General features: G+C 41.0%; 1 protein-coding gene across 1 annotated transcript; it reads left to right on the forward strand.

The window, feature by feature from the left end:
* Positions 1–4,577: 4,577 nt before the first annotated feature.
* On the forward strand, positions 4,578–13,201 carry LOC115038094 (E3 ubiquitin-protein ligase pellino homolog 2). The gene is made up of 7 exons (XM_029496927.1): positions 4,578–5,171; positions 9,341–9,470; positions 9,847–9,948; positions 10,276–10,473; positions 10,659–10,844; positions 10,972–11,177; positions 11,321–13,201. Exons 1-7 carry the CDS (start codon positions 5,092–5,094, stop codon positions 11,703–11,705), a joined length of 1,287 nt encoding a protein of 428 aa, XP_029352787.1. The 5' UTR covers positions 4,578–5,091; the 3' UTR covers positions 11,706–13,201.
* Positions 13,202–20,009: the final 6,808 nt, after the last annotated feature.

Genomic DNA, 20,009 nt, shown 5'->3' on the forward strand with positions numbered 1-20,009 from the left:
ACACCACTAGATATAAACTGCAGTGTGAATTTTGAGTTGTGCTTTCATTTGTGACGGGAAGTGACATGTGCAGCAACTTCCTGTGTGGCATATGGCAATCTACATTGGCAGATGGGCACAATGAGATTAAAAAATGATTAAGAGGGTACTGTACTAGAGATAAATACAATAGAGAATCTATCAAGGCTTATCAAAGGACAGGGCTAAAGTGTTGTTATTCTAAAGTGAATTATTTATTAATCAGTGCATAATTGCCTGGACTGGTTTTCTGTAGTGAAACTGAGAAATAGTACAGAAAGTATCCTGAAACCACGGCCATATTGGACAGGACACCACCAAGAGAGAAATGAGCAGCACTGCTAATATTTCTCAGTTCCTTAAGAGCAGAAGTGAAACAAGCAAGACAAGCGTACCACTATGCCTCCATTCTAAAAGCTGTTGTAATAAACCTTGTTTATTACAACAGGTTAAAGGTTGTCATTCACACAGTGTAATTATTGATAGATCTTCTGTAGAATTCTGTCGGACTGAGCCAGTCTCACTGCCTCTCTCTGTCCCTCCCTCTCTCGTCAGCTTCCCACTTACACAAACACAGAAATAGAGTCACCACTAAAACTTTCATCCCTAAATAACACACAACAGTAAATCCAAAAATAACCCACCACACAGACTCCCCACAAGCTCTTATTAATGACCTGTCTGACCATCTGCTTTTGTGCAAAGTACGCAACATAGCTCACACCCACAGCTGTGTGCGCGTGTGTGTGTAGCATATGTGCTCCAGTCATGTACACGCATGGCACGTTGTTGGCAGGTGCTTTGTGGAGCTGAATAATTTGTTTAAGGACTTATTTTGTGAACTACAATCGTCTCCACTCACTCATCAGAGTTGAAACTGAGGTGCAGTGGTTTTACCAAATATAAAAAATATTAGTCACTCAAATAATAGGTTCAGTTATCTGATCATTTTAAATTTTCCAGTGTTGTTCATTTGGCTCAAAGGTTCTTTCTGTAAGGTCAAAAGATTGCTTCCTCATCTTTTGACTTCCCCTGCTTGTTACATGATCTCATCATGTTTTCTTTTCTTGCTCAGTGCTGTAATCAAATTGCCCAGATTTCAAAAATACTGTTGCGACATTACTGCACATCCATGTGACTGTGTATAACAGTCTGTTAAAGCTATGACCTACGGCACAGGCCTAAAGTTTGGACACACTTTCTATTCATTTGTGTGAGAAGGTGTGTCCAAACTTCTGGCCTGTGCCGTACATTGCAATCAGATGCAAACCGTTTATAATGCTAGTCACTTTCAATGTTTTGCAACAAACCTGTGTGTGTATGCAATTAGTCTTCTCTGTGGTGATCCAAAATCACAAGCAGACCCTGTGGTGTGTGAGTGCCTGCAGAAAATGGGAATATGCTGAGCCATCTGCAGCGTCATGACTGTGCCATGCAGGGGAGAGCCCCTATTCAAGTAGATGGAGAGTAATGTCTCGTCTGCACATACCATAGGCATATGTACATTGCTGTGTGTAAGCACCACAGGTAGGACAGGTAGGCCTTTTAGTTGCTTGGTCTCGAGCAAGCACACATAAATGCTTGCGTGCAATATATGAGATCATATCATGACTCTATTCTTTCTATCCTAGTGCTTTCATGACTGTTGTCACTCTGGTGTGCAGTGTATCCAAAAGCCTTTGGCTTCACCAACCAGTCTAAGCTTTAAGTACAAACAGCAGAGAAAGGAGTTGCTTAAATGAAAGGAATACCTTTTCTTTGTTTGCGCTTGCCTCTATGGCAACGTTGACAAAGACTCAGCAGCAGATGGCTGTAGCACATCTAAGTGGTCTGAATTAACTGTCTTGACTCCTGTGTCTGTGTTCTGCCAAATATCTGGTTTCATCTTTGAAATGGTCTTCAAGTAAATTTAGATTTACTGTGCAGCAATATCTTTACGTCACTGATACTTGATATCCAGGGTATAAATCATCCAGATGTCACTTTAATCATGAACTCTGTCTGATGGTGCACAGCATGTGAAACAGGCAAGCATTAATACCAAAGCATTAGCAGTTTCATGGGGGACATGGACTATGTGTTTAAAAAGGGGCGTTGCTCTAATTCATCTTGTCATGTATATGTTTCAGATGTGAAATTATATAGGCTATACTGTGTTTATTTATATGACGAATTCAACGGATATTTCAATATCCAGGAGAGGAGTTACTCCGAAAAGGTCCTTATTTGTGTGTATTCTGCAGGAACCTCCAATTCTAAATTTCAGTAGCCACCCCATCCACCTCTGCTCCTATGTTTTGCTTGACTTGAATATAGCCTGCTAAAAGCTGCATAATGACAGCACGTGTAATGCATTCCGCATGTGCACAATTAAGTATACAGTCCAATCTGAGATTTGCTCACCAAATATGGTTTGTAGACAAATCCTGTGACGCAACAGGGTTATTCACTACTACACACTGTGGTTACAAGTTACAATTCGTTCGCAATTTGGCTGCATAGACCATTTTTGTTCATGCCAATGACATTAATGTCAGAGCAAGCTGCCATAAATGGTGATTTCATACACTGCAGACTCGCTGAGTTGAGCCACTGTGAAAAAATTACTACTCTTTTATGAACTTTGAATACATACACTACGAAGAAGCAACCACATGCAAAGGTACTTTAGCCAACGGAGATATACGCTGCGATTCAGTGATGATTTTTCTGGCTGATGACACATAAAATAAAACAAAGTGTCTTTCAATCCAAATGCCCATGTTCATTTTCATATTCAATACAGGCATTTCTCTTGATGGTGTGGATGACAGAACAGATGACATCTCCAAGCAGCTTCTTTCCCCATTTGTTGCTCTGGTGCAATCTCTTGAGCAGGGAAACTGTTTATTAACAGAACCCAGGATCCACATGCAGGTTCATGAAATCTTCCAACTGTTCAAAGGCTGAAACAGTGGTATGGCCTCTGAGAAAGGCTTAAAGAGAATTGTTTTCCTTTTTGAGGGGTAATGGAGCATTATGTAATTATTAGTTGTGTCATAAGAGATAAAGTTAGTTATGTGACATGTTTTGTCTTTAACATTTTTGGTTACACAAGACAAGAAAATGATCCCTAAAATCCAATTTGGATCCCTTTCCTGCTGGTCAGTAATAATGCTCAGAAACTGTAAATTAAGGGAAGCTGTGAGGATTCACTCTGCATAATTCAGGTTTCATGAATGAGGCCAAATATATTTTCTGGTTTAATGCTGAAATGCCGCCAAAAAAACAAAAACAAAACAGGGACAGCCAGAGATAAGAAAATAGAGAGTGCAAGGAGCTGTGAAAATGAGAGGGATGGAGGCTAAGAAAGAGAAAGAGAGAGAGTGAGTAGGGTGTGGCCTTAATCCCGAAGTGGGAAAGAAAGAAAGTGACACTGGTATAAGCATACATTACATACACACACACACACACAGGTTCATCCAGTTTTTACGTAGATTCAACTTCTGATAAAATAAGTTACTAGAGTGCTCAGCACTCTAACTAGCTGATAAGTTACTCTATGACTCCAATAGGCTGCTATTCATACAATAAGGGTGTAGTTGTTTGAGTTGGTTTATAGTCTTGTACAGTCATGTAACTGCAGCAATTTAGACAACATGTGAGTGAGGGCACGGCCAGCTACATTTAAAAGTTGCAATTATATCTTTAAATTTGCACAGGCAAATACTTCATATGACACTGGTGTATCCGATAACAAGGGCCAACATCACCACACACTGCAGAGTCATGCAGAAAACTGCATGGCGCCTCTGTGCCTTACACTGTATGCAAGTCACTACATGTTACAGAACCTCACCAGAACAAAAAGTAGGTTACTGTTCCAGATGAAAGCATCCATGCACATTGTGGAGACTGATCAGATTCTGTTACTGCCACTCCAGATCTGGGGTCTTTCCAAAAAGCCTGCAGAAAAGGCTTTGCTGTCTCTCATTAAATAGCAGTCAGCAAAAGTCAGGAAGTTTAGTGACAATGTGACTGCATGTACATGACACAGCTGTGTCTAATCCAAACTGCAGGTACCAATCCATTGTGCTGGTGTTGATGGACCGATTCACCCTCAGAACAATTTGACACGAAAGTTAGTGCGTGCATTTATACACTTTGTGTATTTCATTTTACTCCAAAGTTGTGCACAGCAATTCAAGTGCACTGCCCTCATGTGGTCAGCATGATGAGTCAGTGCAGGCTACTATTTTCTGTGTGTGTGTGTGTGTGCGAGAGAGAGATAAGTGTTCAGTTGTCCTACATCCTCTCTCGTCTCCCACATGAAATACAGACAACAAGAAAAGAGGGTGTCTAGTCTGGGACGTAATGGTGACCCACATCCCAGCTTCACCACACCCCCTAAGCATCTCATTACGTCAGACTCCATAATGACCCATGAGATCAGGGCTTAACATTTTGAAGCCAAACGGGCCAATTTACGAGTTTGAATGCAGCAGGATGTCTGGGAAGGCCAGAGGATGTGGACACTTCCTCCGGATTTCGAAATGCTTTTTTATTCTGTCAGTGGGAGCCAGCGTCTCATCAGGGCTGCATCCATTTCTTGTTCCATGGGAGTGTTCGTGCTGAATTAAATTTTGATATTTAACTGTGAGTATTTTATTTTCTCGAAATCGATCAGAGGGCATCGAACCATCGCCCCAACCCCAACAAGCACAAATGTATTCGTGTAGAAGTAATAATGTCAACTATTTTCAGTCGTGTTTCGAGCGGCTACCCCAGTAAAAGATGGTACGGCCCACTCCCTGCCGTTAGCCGTTGTTGTATCCGATGCTACTGAACAGATTTGTCGTGATACTAACTAGCCACACACTAGCGCGAAAGCCATGAAAAGATGCACCTTCACGGGATCAAAACAATAAAACAGGCAGCAAGAAGTCTGGAAAAACTTTACCGAACTGTGCCCAAACTTTGATAGACCACAACCTAGACCACTTCCACACAGTTTCGAGTGTGTTAGCATTGTTTAATCTTACCACTGTTGCCACTGGACGCGGTTCTTTTTTTCTTCTGGAGCAGTCCAGTCTGATGAATTCACCGAAAAAAGACGGAGATGATGATGTGCCCGTTAAAGACCCGGTGAAATACGGCGAACTGGTCATTTTGGGGTAAGTCTGATAAACCCTTTAAACTGCGGTGAAATTGTGTGGGATGGAGAAACGCCGGAATAAACGTTAAATAGCGGCACTATCAGCACAATAAACCGACAGATGACGTGTGAGTAGATCTTAAATCCTCCGCTCTGCTGAAATAAATCGGTTTTGTGCTGTTTTTATTGGCCGGGGAATTCACTGTAGTAACACATTTTAACTGCTTTCCCCATTCATTGTACATTACCGTCGTTTACCTCCAGTCTACGGCAGTGTTACAATGTTACGAACTAACTTTATTATCTTCAGGAAAGCATATTTTCTCAAACTGTGACACCGTGCTGCCTCGGAGTGTAAAAGCTGCAGCATCTGCTGTAGCCACAGTACATGAGGCTTTACCGATGGAGCTGCTTTTTCATCAATGGTTGTAGTGATGGAGGGGGTAGCTCTGGCTGAAAATCCCAATGATGTCATACTATGCTGGATCCGTGATTGCTAAAAGTGGGACTGGAGATGATATCACTGTCTGAAAAATACATGCATCTTGCTCATGCTTTTTTTTTTTTGGTAGCTTAAAAGCCTCTTTGGTTTAATGATATTAAATAATAAATCGTTGCATCCAGATGACCATCTATTGAAAGAAAGTAGGAGGAGAGCCCCTCTACATCACCAGTAACACACACATGCACACAGTAAGCAGGATGTGCTGATGACAGTCACCAGCTTCCACAGTGTTTCCACCCTTACAGCTCACACTGTGCATGGTTTGCTGGGACCAGAAATGCCATAAAACACACAGTCATATCCAGTTGTACACAGGCCTCCCTCTTGCCCTGCAGAGCTTCCTGTGTATGCCAAAGATAACTGACCTAATGGCCTATTGCTTCCTCTGACTGAACATGGAGTGAGGAGGTTGTAGACCGCCTGCATCTGAATACTGATTAGTTGTCGTCCTCCTCATCTGACTCTTTGAACAGAGTACTCCTTTACAACCTGGAGGAAATGACAATTTAATGCCAAGTTTACTGTTAAAACCATCCAACTTACATAAAGTGTGCTTTGTGGAGAGAGCTGTAACACAGAATGTGACTCTTTTAGTGCAGAAAATGTTTTAGATATGCATTAGCTCACTTCTACATCGTAATGATTGAGGTTTGGTTTGATTCTGACCTGCAAAAGAGATAGTGATGTGGTTAGAGCCATAGCTCAAGGATAATGAAGAAAATAGATGTTTGTATAGCTGAAAGACTTTCTTCTGTCATATGTTATACGATTCCCAGTGTGTTGAATCATGCTTTAAAATGCAATTTAATCATAAGACACTATCATGACATTACTGTTGATATAATTACATGGGTTATTCCATATCTGGATCAATGGACCTTAGTATGACTCAGGACTGTGACCAGTCCATCTGTCCCCACACATAGAGCAGGTAGCTATGACAGCAGAGCTGCACTCAGAACAATGTGTTCTTTCTACTGCATCCTGTCAGATGTCATATTTTCCTGGTCCAGCTTGTACAAGTGTGGTTTGACTTTGCATCTGTCAGCCTTGATGATCATATGCCCCGTGTGGTCAATGCCTGTTTCACTGCAGGCCATGTGATCTTTGCAGTGGCTGCCTGCCATCGCTCATTACTTTAGTTAGCATGGACACCATCTACAGGACTGCCCTATCCGGTATTTCTCAACTCACTTCTACCCCATAGCCCACTTCCATCCCAATGCTAACACCCTCTTGTCCTCACAGTTAATCTCTCCCACACCTTTTTATCTCACCCATTACCCCTCTTAACGCAGACATTCCTCCCTTCTTACACCCAGTCCCTTCCAGCCTCACAATGTCTTGCTGAGTGCTTGCTTTAACTGAATCAGGCCTCCTTGGTGACTTGCCCTCAACAAAAATAAGCCCTGTGTCAGGGGGCAGAAGGACTGAATATTTCATATTGTGCTTCACGATGTGCACACATGCGTGATATAGGTTAGGACTGCCAGAAAATCATACCTCGTGGTGGTGCTCTTCCTTCTCTTAGCCTCAGTTTATTCATTTAGCGTTAGCTTATCTTTCTTATACTCATTAAAGCTCCTGATGGCTTTTCTGTGAGTCTCTCTCTGTCTCTCTGAAACCTGATTTTGTCTCCTGTGTACTTTCCAACCAGATCGCTCAGCACCTTTTTTCCTGACATTCCCCTTCTCCCTTCGTTCATTTTGAGGTAATTGGCAGGGTATAGGAGGCAGTGGGTAGCATTGAGTCATCTTCTTTGATAGGAGTCCACATTTAAAAATTGTCTTAAGTAAATGCAGCCTGTTTGAGTTGTTTTCCAAGTAAACATGCACAAGTATTCCACCAACACCCTGCCAATGCTCTACCCTGGGCTTAAGGTTGTTGCACATATTAAATACATTTTGGCCCCAAGACTTCACTTCCATAGTGTGAAGAAACTTGTCTGGGATATGCAAATGTAACCACTAAAAATGTTGCCAATATTTCATAACAAAATAAACAGCTGGAACCGTAACTGACAAAATGTGTGTCAAATACAAGACAGGTAAAAGACAAGTTTGTTAGTTTTTCTTTCACTTTATTCTTACTGCATCTTATATCTCAAATTAGGACAACTGATTGGATTTCTATATTAATTTCTGGCTACCTGTTTAATTGCTGTCATATTATTTTCAATGTTGATTTGTCTCCTTGAAAATTCCAAGCTAAGTAGCATGCTGGACATCTGTTATGGTTAACTACACAAATTTAAAAATTGCAAATGTTAATTGTTTGTGAAGTGCCAATATGTAGTCACTGTTCTACATTCAAAATAAACATGGGCACTGACAACTATTGGTTAAATAGATGGCAAAATGCTTCTGATTTGTTCTGTCCAAGTAACAATTAATTAATTACTTTACTGTCATAGAAAACAAACTAAACTCATATATGTTTACACCCACCAAAAAAGTGGATGTAATGATTGTTTTAAATTTACTTGAACGATCAGAAATGAGCAGCAACTGATTAAACATGATTCTTACAGAGCATTAATCTGCTGATTCTGTTATCAGCTCATCAGAGACATGTCCACACAAATCTTCAGAGCATGTCTAACACCAAAAGGCATCTTATTTGTCATCATTTAAAATAAAGAAAGGATATTATTGATTTGCATTTCAAGAACTATGAATGGCAGATGGTTGGTATTTTCATTATATTACTGAGTTATTCTGATTTAAAAAAGTGTCTGAGTTTTATATCTGTTTGATGAATCAGTCACAGCTTCAGAACGCCACGGTACAAACAGACTGAGACTGTGACACAGATCAGAACTGGGCCTCACCAGATGCCCTCTGATCTTACGCAGCTTGAAGGCCAAGAAAAGCAGTGTTAGTGTCTCTCTCTCAGTCTTCTTGCCTCCTGGCTATTCTCTGAATAGATTTGATAAGGGCAACACTCTGTTGATAATTCAAAAGCCACAAACAGAATACTGCTTAATTTTTAAATCCAAAGTATGAAAAAGATATTTGACACAGCCTCAGAGAAATTGAGGGCAATGTCCAGCAAAAGTGTAGTGAAAAAGAGAAATTAACGCGTCACATGCAGTTTCAGTAAAACCTGAAAACTGCCATCTATTTCATCATTCTATTTCAAGAAAAAGACTATATTATTATAAGATTATATATTACAGAATTCTAGGCCAAGTCAAGATTATCACAACTGTTTCTCTTAATAAACACCAACCTTCACACCTAGCAAGAACATTTTGTCAAAGTTGTCTGGATAATAGTATGATTCAATTCTTTTACTGTGAAGAGAGGTTAGACAACAAGCAAGGTATCAACCTTAAGTACACACAGAGTGCAGGCTAAGGTTCAGTATTTAAAAGGGAATCACAACTGTCCTGAGTTCACTGCTTTAATTTGTTTATAAAGAATCAGTTGTGACATAGCTTTAAGCCTACCCTTAAATTGCAGCTATGCCACATCTTGGCAGCATCAGTGGCATTTTGTATGTAGCTTTACTTTTCTAACAATGGATGGATTGTAAATAGTACATATAGTATTCAAACATTATGAGTGTTTTTCCCACCATCAGGTATTCTTATCAAAGGTGGCTAATCTGAAGAGTACTATGATTCATGTTTTCTTGTTCTTATTTTTACCCTGTGCATGGTTCTGTTTGTCATTCCCCAGATATAATGGCTGTCTTCCAAGTGGTGACCGGGGGCGCAGAAAGAGCCGCTTTGCTCTGTACCGAAGGGCCAAAGCCAATGGTGTCAAGCCCAGTGCCGTGCATATTCTCAACACACCACAGGACAGCAAGGTATATGTGTCTCAGTTTGTGTGCCTCAGCATGTTTTATCATTGTGTAACATTGTTTCCTTCCTGTGAACTCCCCGTGGTCTTTCACAAATGGGACAGAGGAAGGATGACTAAGATGCACGAAGACTGGTGTGGTCTATCTTTGCATGCATGCTTGCCTTCACAGACAATGCAAAATAATAAAATTTGTATCACAGTGCTGCTATCCCACACAATATAACATCAGTACATATTGTAGGGAAATTAATGCTTCTTCCATTTTATTTCTTTTAATAACATATTTTCAGTCAAGTTGCTGGATTGTCAAGAAAAGAAAAAACTAAAAAAAAAATTTGGTGCATTTAGTCATCTTTTGCTTGTTGCTGTTGTTGCTGCAGGCCGTACACAGCAGGGGGCAGCACAGCATTTCTTTCACTTTGTCCCGCAACCAGACAGTGGTGGTGGAGTACTGCCATGACAACAACACCGACATGTTTCAGGTAACCCACTTAGGACATCAAAAACAGTATTTTTAATGTGTTCTCCTTAATCGTTGGAAACTTTTACAGCAAAAAGAGTCTTGTTGTGTAATCATAAGCGTCTCCCAAAATATGCAGTTATGTAAAAAAATTCTGCTGTCACAAGATTATTTTAGTTCAGAGCCACTAAGACAGGCTATTTTTAAGTTGAGTTTTTAGCTAATAATAATATCATGTATTTATTTTGTTTGCAAAAAAATTGCAATATCACAGTATTTATTGTGTTTAGGATTGTATTTTGTTTTGATAATTGGTATCCAGCAAGTTTCTCTATTTTGCATTCTGTAGATTGGACGCTCCACAGAAAGTCCCATTGACTTTGTGGTGACAGACACTTCTGGAGGAGGAAAGGAGGGGGAGGACCCATCCATTGCTCCGAGCACCATCTCACGATTTGCATGCAGAGTGGTGTGTGAACGTAACCCACCCTATACTGCACGCATTTATGCTGCAGGCTTTGACTCTTCCAAAAATATCTTCTTAGGGGTGAGTTAATTGCTAATTAAACCAGCAAAGTTGTGTAATCAGTATAGTATGTACAAGGCTGATTTAATATCAATATGTGAAACATTGTCAGTCTTATTTAAATCTTATTTGTTATTTTGCCAGAATAATGTTTTTGTGAACATAGATGATTTACTGTATAAATCCTTGTGTCTGTGCTAAAACAGGAAAAAGCAACCAAATGGAAAAACCCTGATGGGCACATGGACGGTCTGACAACCAATGGAGTGCTGGTGATGCACCCAGAGGGGTTTCCAGAGGAGCCCAAGCAGGGTCTGTGGAGGGAGATCTCTGTCTGTGGTGATGTTTATGCCCTGCGGGAGACACGCTCTGGACCTAGTCGGGGGAAACTGGTGAGTCACCATTGCTCCAGTTACCACTCACAACATGCTCTATAACCCTATAATGGTTGAAAGGTTTATTCTGGGATTAATGGGGTGTCTGTCTGTGCATTGAATTTTCTGTCTGTGGCTTTTCCAGGCAGAGGGAGAGAGCAGTGCGCTACGAGATGGTTCCCTGGTAGACCTGTGTGGCGCCACCCTATTGTGGCGCACAGGGGAGGGGCTCATGCGTGCTCCCACCCTTCGTCACCTGGAGGCGCTTCGACAGGAGCTAAATGCATCCAGGCCACAGTGTCCTGTTGGTCTCAGCACGCTGGCCTTCCCCAGTCTGCCACGCAGCCACAGGTAGAGGCAACAATCAATGGTATTTGCAAGACTGCTTGGTAATTCAACCAGCGCTGATAACCTATATGTTTTATACTTTAAGGTAAAGCTTCTAACAAGAAATAATGTTAGCAGTTTAAAATATATTGTTGGTGTCTCTCCAGCCTTGAAGAACGTCAGCCCTGGGTCTACCTCACTTGCGGCCATGTCCATGGGCGCCATGACTGGGGCCAGAGATCGGAGGGAGAAGAGGAACCAGGTGAGGGTGAGGGCTCCACAGCCCGCCGTGAATGTCCCCTGTGCAGGAGCGTGGGTCCCTACGTGCCCCTGTGGCTGGGCTGTGAACCTGCTGTGTACGTGGATGCCGGCGCCCCTACACACGCTTTTGTGCCGTGTGGTCATGTCTGCTCAGAGAAAACAGCCAGGTACTGGGCTGAGACCCCACTACCCCACGGGACTCACGCTTTCAGGCCTGTCTGCCCATTCTGCTCCACTGCCCTTAGCTCCCCCGGCTGGACTCGGCTCATCTTCCAGGGACCCATTGACTAGTCGCTATAACACAGCAACCATGATCAGAGTAACAGAAAAGATGCCCGAGCTTCATTCATGTTGCACATGTAGATCAATATGGAAAGCATTGATCAGCAATTCCTAATGTTGTTCTGACTAAAACAGGTGTAATCTATAGCTAGTATTCTACAGTTTTCACTGAATGCAGCTCGGAGCTGAGGAATCCTTTCTCTTGGTTATCCTTCAGTGCTTATTAATTGGTATAAGATAAGCAGGATTACATAATGAGAGAATTATCAATACTGTAATGTGAACAGTAGGTACTCTCCATAGTGTCTATTTCTGTCACTCAAGAGTCTGCAGATTTTCCCTCCAAACACCTCATACACAATCCCCAACAAGAGAAGGATCTCTGAAGCAACACTAGATACAGAGATGCTTCAGTGGTGATCCTTGTACCAAGTCCAAAAGTGATTTCAATCCATTGTCATGTGGCACAGCCTTCCAGTTATACATTTCACTTGAAACAGTCAGATTCTTGTTTTTGCATTTGGTTTCTGAAACTAACAGCTTTCGGAAACCAACCAAATGACAAGTAGATTGAGACTAGATTTCTTTATTCGTTATCTTGTTGTACTTGCGAACATAACAAAATGAATTACTGTATCAGTACCACAGAAAAAGACAATGACTACATAGTTTTTTGCAATCATAAAAACTTCACTTCTGACAAGGTGGCCTCCAATTATAGATATATGGTATTGCACTTTTTGGCCTGCACTTTAATATTCATTACACACATGTATTTGTTTGCATTCTGACTTCTGTGTTTTCTTCATGAACTTCAAGAACCACTCATGGTAAAGATGGGATTGCCAACAAGCGAGACTCCACATGTATCATTATTGGAAATGCAATGAAAACCTGCAGACTCTTTCACTAGCACCGAAGCAAAAGATGGAACGCTACATACTCCATAGGGCCAGGTCTTATACCGATTATAAAGCAAACAAAGGATAAACAAGGGTTTGAAATAAAACTGGGTAAAGTCAACTTCATAACTCTCTAAAGCAATAATAGCACTCCCATAGATAAGCTATATGTTGTGTTTAGCCACGTTTTAGGTCAGTGGTTGTGTCCAAGAAGGCTGAAATGGTTTCCCGGTTAAGGGCTCAACCAGAGGCGTGTTCAATTCTATGATGTGTTTTATTTCCAGATGGAGTCTAAAGCCAGGTATGCAAGTATCTGAAATGTAACCAAAGCCCCAGATTTTAAAGATGAGCAACCGAATCTTTGACGAAATGCCTGACATTCATTTACATTTCAAATCCATTAAGTACCCTCTTCATGCTGACTGAATAACCACTTTTAGATAAGCATCAGCCATCACAAACACACACATTGTGTTGTTGCATTAATTTGAACACCCTTCTGGTTACTGAATTATGCTACACAGGGTCTACATAAGTATGATAGTGTTTGAAAGTTGTGACCTTGCATAACCTCAAAAGAAAACCCTTTTTTTTTTTTGGTTTTAAAGAAAACTATTTTGTTAGGAAATGGGGAGGGATTTATTTGGGAAGTGGGAGGAATTCTTTTAGATGTTCAGTGTTAAAAAAAAAAGAACAAAAAAAAAACAAAACTATTTTTCTAACTGATAATTGGTTTTAGTTAGCTATTGTTACTCAGTGTAAGCAAGTTCTGTATGTTTCTGAATATTAAAAGTGTGGTAGATGTAGGAGAGCTTGTGAGTGAGAAAACATTGCCAACACTGTGTCCAACACTTAACACACTGCTACCATAAAATATTGCCCAGACAATGAATGTAGCCAAATACTCAGGCTATGTTTAGCCTTCCCTGGTGCTCATATTGAATGGTCTATATTGTGATACTATTTTTGTAACTAAATATTATTGTGTAGCTTGGTGAACTAGCTCGAATGAGTCAGATAACTTCAATAATAGCCTCAAGTGTGGAAGACATATAATTGATAATACACACTCACATGTTTAGCTTGCATGTGCTGAACGTACACACAGAATATGTACACTACACATGCACTTACTCAAACTTTGCACGGTAGATTGCCAACCTGTTATTGATGCAGAGAATATTTGTCGCAGACCACGTTGTCTTCCGAATCCTCAGCTGTTACCACTGCAGCATGTTGTAGGATTTCTTTTGGATGACTTCTCCAAAAAAAAATCAAAAGAAGACAGAAAGAGAACAGAGCCTAAAAAATCCTCATACTTGATAGATGCGTGATGTTTGTGAATGAGTCCTATCAAATCCCACTTTTTACTACTATGCTAATGTTTTCCACCAAACCAACTACTGCAGAAAGATATCCACATAAACAGTTGTATTTTGTATTTAGATGGATCATGGTACATTTCGAGCAAAGGAAATGCAGCCTGCTATTTTCAGATCACTATATTTTCCATGTGAAAGCTAAATACAAGATTTGAACTCCTGTGTGTTGTGGATAATTGATGTAGTGTTGATAATTACTGTAGCTCAGGATTAGTGATTTCAGATTCACAGCTGGCAGAGTTTAAAGGAAGCGTGATAGAAGACACTTTGAGTCAAAAGGTTTCTGAACTGCAAACACACAAGTGTGAGAATAATAATCTGATGTAACAGGGGCGATACAATAGGGCAGATCACCACAGGTCTAGGATCAGTCACATACGGGTCTTACCATAAGGGAATAGGTGATGAAAACACCTCCATCAGCTGCCCCTTACTAAATACGCAAAATCCAGTGAATCCTGCTTTCAAAGTCATTATATACATTTATCTAGCACCATTGGCATGTGGATGGAAGAACCGTTGCAGCACCCTTTTTTCATTGTGGTTTATGACCTGACATTTGTTTCAGCTCATTCCTCATTTCTTTTGCTTTATTCTTTATCTAAACTCTCTTTGAGTTACAGGTGTTAATATGCAAATTTCTTTTATTTGTTTTTAAATTTTAATATTGATGAAAAGTTCAGACGCCTCATCTATTTCAGCATAGCATCAGGCTTGTTTGGTTTTTCTTTTGTTTTTCTAATAGCACTAGTAACCTTTTTAACTCTTTGCTAACTTTGTTTCTTTTTTTTTTTTTATTAAATGTATCAATTTACCTTCATTCCGAATGGCAAAACCTGAGATTCCTCAATTTCTGAACTCACCTTATTGTAGGGGAGTGAGTAGCTGACAGTTAACCTCACAGTTAATACTGCATTCCTTTAAATACATATGTATTATGTACAGCTATTTTGTATTATTTTATATCATATTCTTCTGTAATCATCTGGTGCACAGACAATCGCTATACACATGTCAATAAACCTGTCAGAAAGTTGACTCTGCTCCGTTCGTTCTCAGTTAGTAACTTCTTCTCTGGGTTTCAGCACAGCTGGGCATGAAGGGACAGATGTTTGTGTCTCCCCCAGCAGAGGGCACTCTGTACCAGCTCAGAGGCTTACAGCAGCCTAACAGTGATGGAGTTGCTTTGAGTTGCATCACCTTTTTAAAATAATCAACCGTTTTAATGAGCACTTTTGGCAGTGCTCATCATCACTATATGCGTGTGATAAGAAGCTGCAAATGTCTGCAAAATCACAGAACGCCTGATTGTAAATAGCAATTGAAAAGACTTAAGTTCATCTCTCTGCAAAAGGAATCAGAGTGTCTGCTGAAAGACCTGCTGAGCATAATGTTATTCCGAAGTTTGTTCAGAAATGATTTAGCTGGGGAGGAGGCTTTTTCTCTGTCAAAGATTATGAAGCCTATTTCATACGCATCTCAATGACACACTACATTTAATCTCTTCTAAAGCATGCGCGGCAGAAAACCAAAAGCCTGCTGAAACTATAGAAGAGACCAAAAAGAAAGTGAAATCTGGTACATGTTAAGGTATACTTTGACTTTGGTGCTACAGACAGCTGGTGAAATGTCTTCGATACAGATTTCTTCAAAGTTTTTGTAAAATATTCTTGCACCCATTTATGTAAAATACTCTTGCTGTGTTGCAATCTGGATTTCACTCCATGATGTTATAAAGATGAAGGTACATTGAGTAAAACTTTCAGTACTGAATTACATCTAGAACAAAGACTCCAGACCGTCATCAGCCCTCAAAAGCCCAAAATTCACTGCAGCATTCGAAGCAATGCTGCTGACCCCAAACATAAATGTGTCACACAGATAGAAAATAGATAGATATGACAATTAGTCATTGCAAGTGTAACTGATGGTGAGAGGGAGCACGATGAAATCTCTGCTGTGGGTGACACCTATGAACACTGAAATAGGACAGAGATGTTTCCTGATGAAGCGACACAGCTGAAGATAAAGCATGACCCAATCTTGAAGAGGAGCCTTGTGTCAAAATCAGGTGTAATAATTCAGAGTTTCAGGCGACACTGTGTTTAAAATGTGCTTTTTCAATATTCCAGGCTTAGGAGGTGCTTCACGGAGAGGGAAGGACTGATTGGCCCAGCAGCTCTTTATTGCAGCTCCCTTGAGGCTCCTTAGCAGGTGTATTCAGCCATACTCAGTGTGTGTCAGGGGACGACCATAGAAGCTGGAGGCAGGGTTTAGCAATACAGTTGTATCCTCACTGGAGGGATTTGTAAGTTTTGATCCCAGCTAATTAATGTGAAACCCTCAATGGGAATAATGGCTATCTGTGACCGGGAAGTTTGAAGGGGACTCTCCTGCCCATGGATGGGTGTGTGTTTGGTTTTTTTCATGCATATGTTCCCCTGTGTGTGTGTCTGTACGTGTCAGGAGTATGTGGAGGCATCTGAGTTGGTGTGTGTTAGCGTGTTAATCATTGGCTCTGAAATCTTTCCTCTCTATGGACTGACTGAAGTTAGCAGGGGGGGCAGTCATACCATTGTTCATCAATCCACTCATTAACTACAGACACTGGGAAACTTTAATTAAGCTGAGGCCACTGACGATTAATTAACTTTAAGACTTTCACTTCTTTCTTGTTTCCTCATACAGATTTCACTAAGTCATCAAGCCATAGGAAGTGTTCATTTAGCCACATAATTTACAAATCCAATTAAAACCAATATTAAGACACCACAAGCTGCTGTCCTGTGTTCTCCAGTCTTACGTTATTCTCTTTTGTGGCTCTGGCAGCAGTGGATGCCAGCACCCATACACTGAGCAGCATGTATTAAACCGGGGTTAAGAGCTGCAATAAGTTTGATTGTTTTATGGAGTTTATTAGCTTGTGTTATCCTGTTAGGGAGGTGATGTTGTGGCTCTAGGTTGGTAATCCCAACTGTGTTGTGTCTCACAAAGCCGTGTCCCTCTCAGCTATTGTTTGCCCAACCTGAATGTGATTGTTTGAGAATGTGACAGGATGAAATCAACTCCTGTCAAATACAACCACCTCAAGTTTACCTCAGGAATACAGTTGCTCACCAGGAAGTCTGCTGACTTCAGTTATGGACTGGATTGGGAAAACATATGAAGACAATGTACAAACGTTATATACAATTACCACGTCCAGTACCCACTGATAGACTGAGGAGAATAAAGCATCACGGATTGGACATACTGACTTCAGAAGCATTTCAGGTTGAGTGCCATAAATGTTTTTTCTATCTTTCTTGTTTAAGATTCTGGTAAACCTGAATTCATTCTGAATGCATGAAAAATAAATTGACATGTCAATTGTGGGTAATTCATTCCAGCTAGGTCTCCAGTTGGATGACATAAATTCCAAATTGTTAAGAAATGCCTTAATTTTCCATTTAATATCAGGAGAGCTTGATTTTCCATGGTGTTCATGATTCTTCACATCAGACAACTTGGCCTTTCCCTGTCAGTTTTTAAATTGTTGTCCTAACTGAGCCAATCTGTCTTTTCTATTCCTCATTTTGACTGGGGGGGGGGGGGGGGGTGCTCTTGCAGCGCAGTCCCTCCGCTCTTGCATGAATATAGGCCAGTCTTCTCTCCCACGTCTTCTGTTCCCACGTCTTCCCAAAGTTCTTTCTGTTCCTCCTTGGTGTTGCGCTCACTCCTCGCTCTAACTGTGACCAATAACAGCCCTGAGGAGACATCGCCTTAATACCCTGTAAATGACAACTAATGAAGATGGTATTTCCCCCCTCATTACTTTGTGGGGGAAGAGCTGTCAGTTGTGCTTGGTTGATGCAAACACATGACACTTATTTTACTCTCAGCATTCCTCGTCTGTTTTATCCTGTCTTTTGCACCTTCAGTGGTCAGGGATGAGCGTTCTCCTCTTATTGCTGTGTCAGGCACACACCTAATTAGCATCAAATGGTAGGTGAGCACCGTTCTGAAAGCATTTCTCATTACACCTTATCGCTGGGGTGCAGAGGGGGGGCAACATGAGGCAAATTAAAGGGGTGAATGAGAGATGGAGGGTGAACCACGGAGAAGGACTGGAAACATCAAAGTATTCTTGCTCTCTTTAAATTGAGTGATCCTGTGTGAAAGATTCACACTACACAAAGATTAACCCCATCCACAGCCCCACAAATTACATAGACGCCATTAATATCATTCACCCACATACCCTCGTATCTATGTGTTAAAGGTTAATAACTATGAGGATGAGGAGGGGAGGGGGTCCCTGCAAATGAATGTGTGTGACCATTTATCTATAGACGGTGTTTATACTGTGTTGGTGGGAGAGTGCAGAGAGGGGGCGAGACGCTGACTGCACACAAGCAGGGAGGAAGACATCACACAGCAAGTGCACGAGAGGCTCAGTTTCAACTCAGACCAACTGACTGACACGTTACAAATCCCACAAGCAGCCGCAGCACTGAACAGACCTGCTAGCACTCAGGAAAACACTGACACACACATACACAGAGAGTGTGTGAAAGAGTTGATGCGTTGCCTCTTTTCTCCCTATTTCATCAAGTCCTTTAGCTAAATGCAAATTCTGGTCCTTTTCATTGCATTGTGTATCAGAGCTGAGGTTGAGGTATCTATATGTGTGTGTTTGTGTTTACGAGTCTTGCATTTCCTGTTTGTCTTTCTGTGTGTGCATAGAGGTGTGTCTTGTTAAGAACAGTGAGTACCTCTTGTGTCCTCCCCAGGTTGTCATTCACTGTGTGTGTGTGTGAGTTTGTGTGTTAGTGTGTGTCTGCTCAATCCCGCCCGGTGGATTAGTGACACTGGTGGAGCTCACCCTCTTCCTGTGATAAGGGCACATGCTGCTGCCTCCCGCTCTCTGCTCCCCGTGCTCAATTTCAGATAGTGCTAATGGAATCTGTCCCGCGCGATTGTAATGCAAGTGAGACTCATTTTCCATGGAGCTTGGAGCTGTCAGCTTGGCAGGACTGTGTGGGGGGGGCAGTGAAGAAAGAGAGAGGGTTGATGGGAGGACGAGGAAGGAGAGCATGATTATGACGATGTTGATGTTGAGGAGGAGGGTGTGTGAGTTTTTGTATGTGTCTTCATGTCTGACGTGTGTTATGGTGGGCCTCCTCCCCCTTGTCAGGAGACTGTAGTGTAGCTTCCTACATATTTCCCATCATGCTCATCATGCACCCACCCACATACGCACACACACACACACACACACACACACACACACACACTTACATTTTCAGGTTTACACATTATAACTTTATTTTTCTTCATTTCACTTGAAATGTCAGTTTGATGGCAATTCAAACCAAAACATAGGTTTTCTTGTTTTTTCTTCAGGTTTTATTCACATTTTATGCCCTTTATCAGCAGATGGTGTTTGCTCAGTTGTCATGGGGGTGAAAAAAAATAGCGTGGCAGTACGTTGGTTGTGAATGTAATTATGTTGGCCAAAACTACCTAATAGCACAAATTGCATCTGACCAGCTTCAGCAGAACAAGCCCCAAGAATCCTAATCCAAATCAGCTTTACTGGTCAAGTATGCAAATGCATTCAAAGAATTTGACAGAGATACAACAGTGAGCCAATATTTAATTCAATGCTTTAGGTTCACATACATACTGTATATGTTTCAATTATCCACATTTAGAGTATATAAACTTCATTACATTTTTACATTTCCAATCAAATCAAGTTCTATCTTTACATCTATGCATTAACTGCAAAACCCAAGAGGGACTGGAGTCACCCTAGCCCTTACTGAACCAGTTAAGCTGATTCAGGTTCTGTGGGTTTGTCCTGCTGAGGCTGGATGGACACACTTTACAAACACAGTTATAAATAATTATAATAATCCTGGCTCTGTGTTATTCAAGTGTCCCATTGTCAGTAATGGCAGGATGTGTGTTTCTACTCACTTTATTAACTTAACGTGGAGGAAATGAGCTTTGGAGAAAAAAAACTTTTGTGTTTTTTTCAGATT

This window comes from Echeneis naucrates, chromosome 24 (genome assembly GCF_900963305.1).
Source record: "Echeneis naucrates chromosome 24, fEcheNa1.1, whole genome shotgun sequence".
In the NCBI taxonomy this organism is placed as follows: Eukaryota; Metazoa; Chordata; class Actinopteri; order Carangiformes; family Echeneidae; genus Echeneis; species Echeneis naucrates.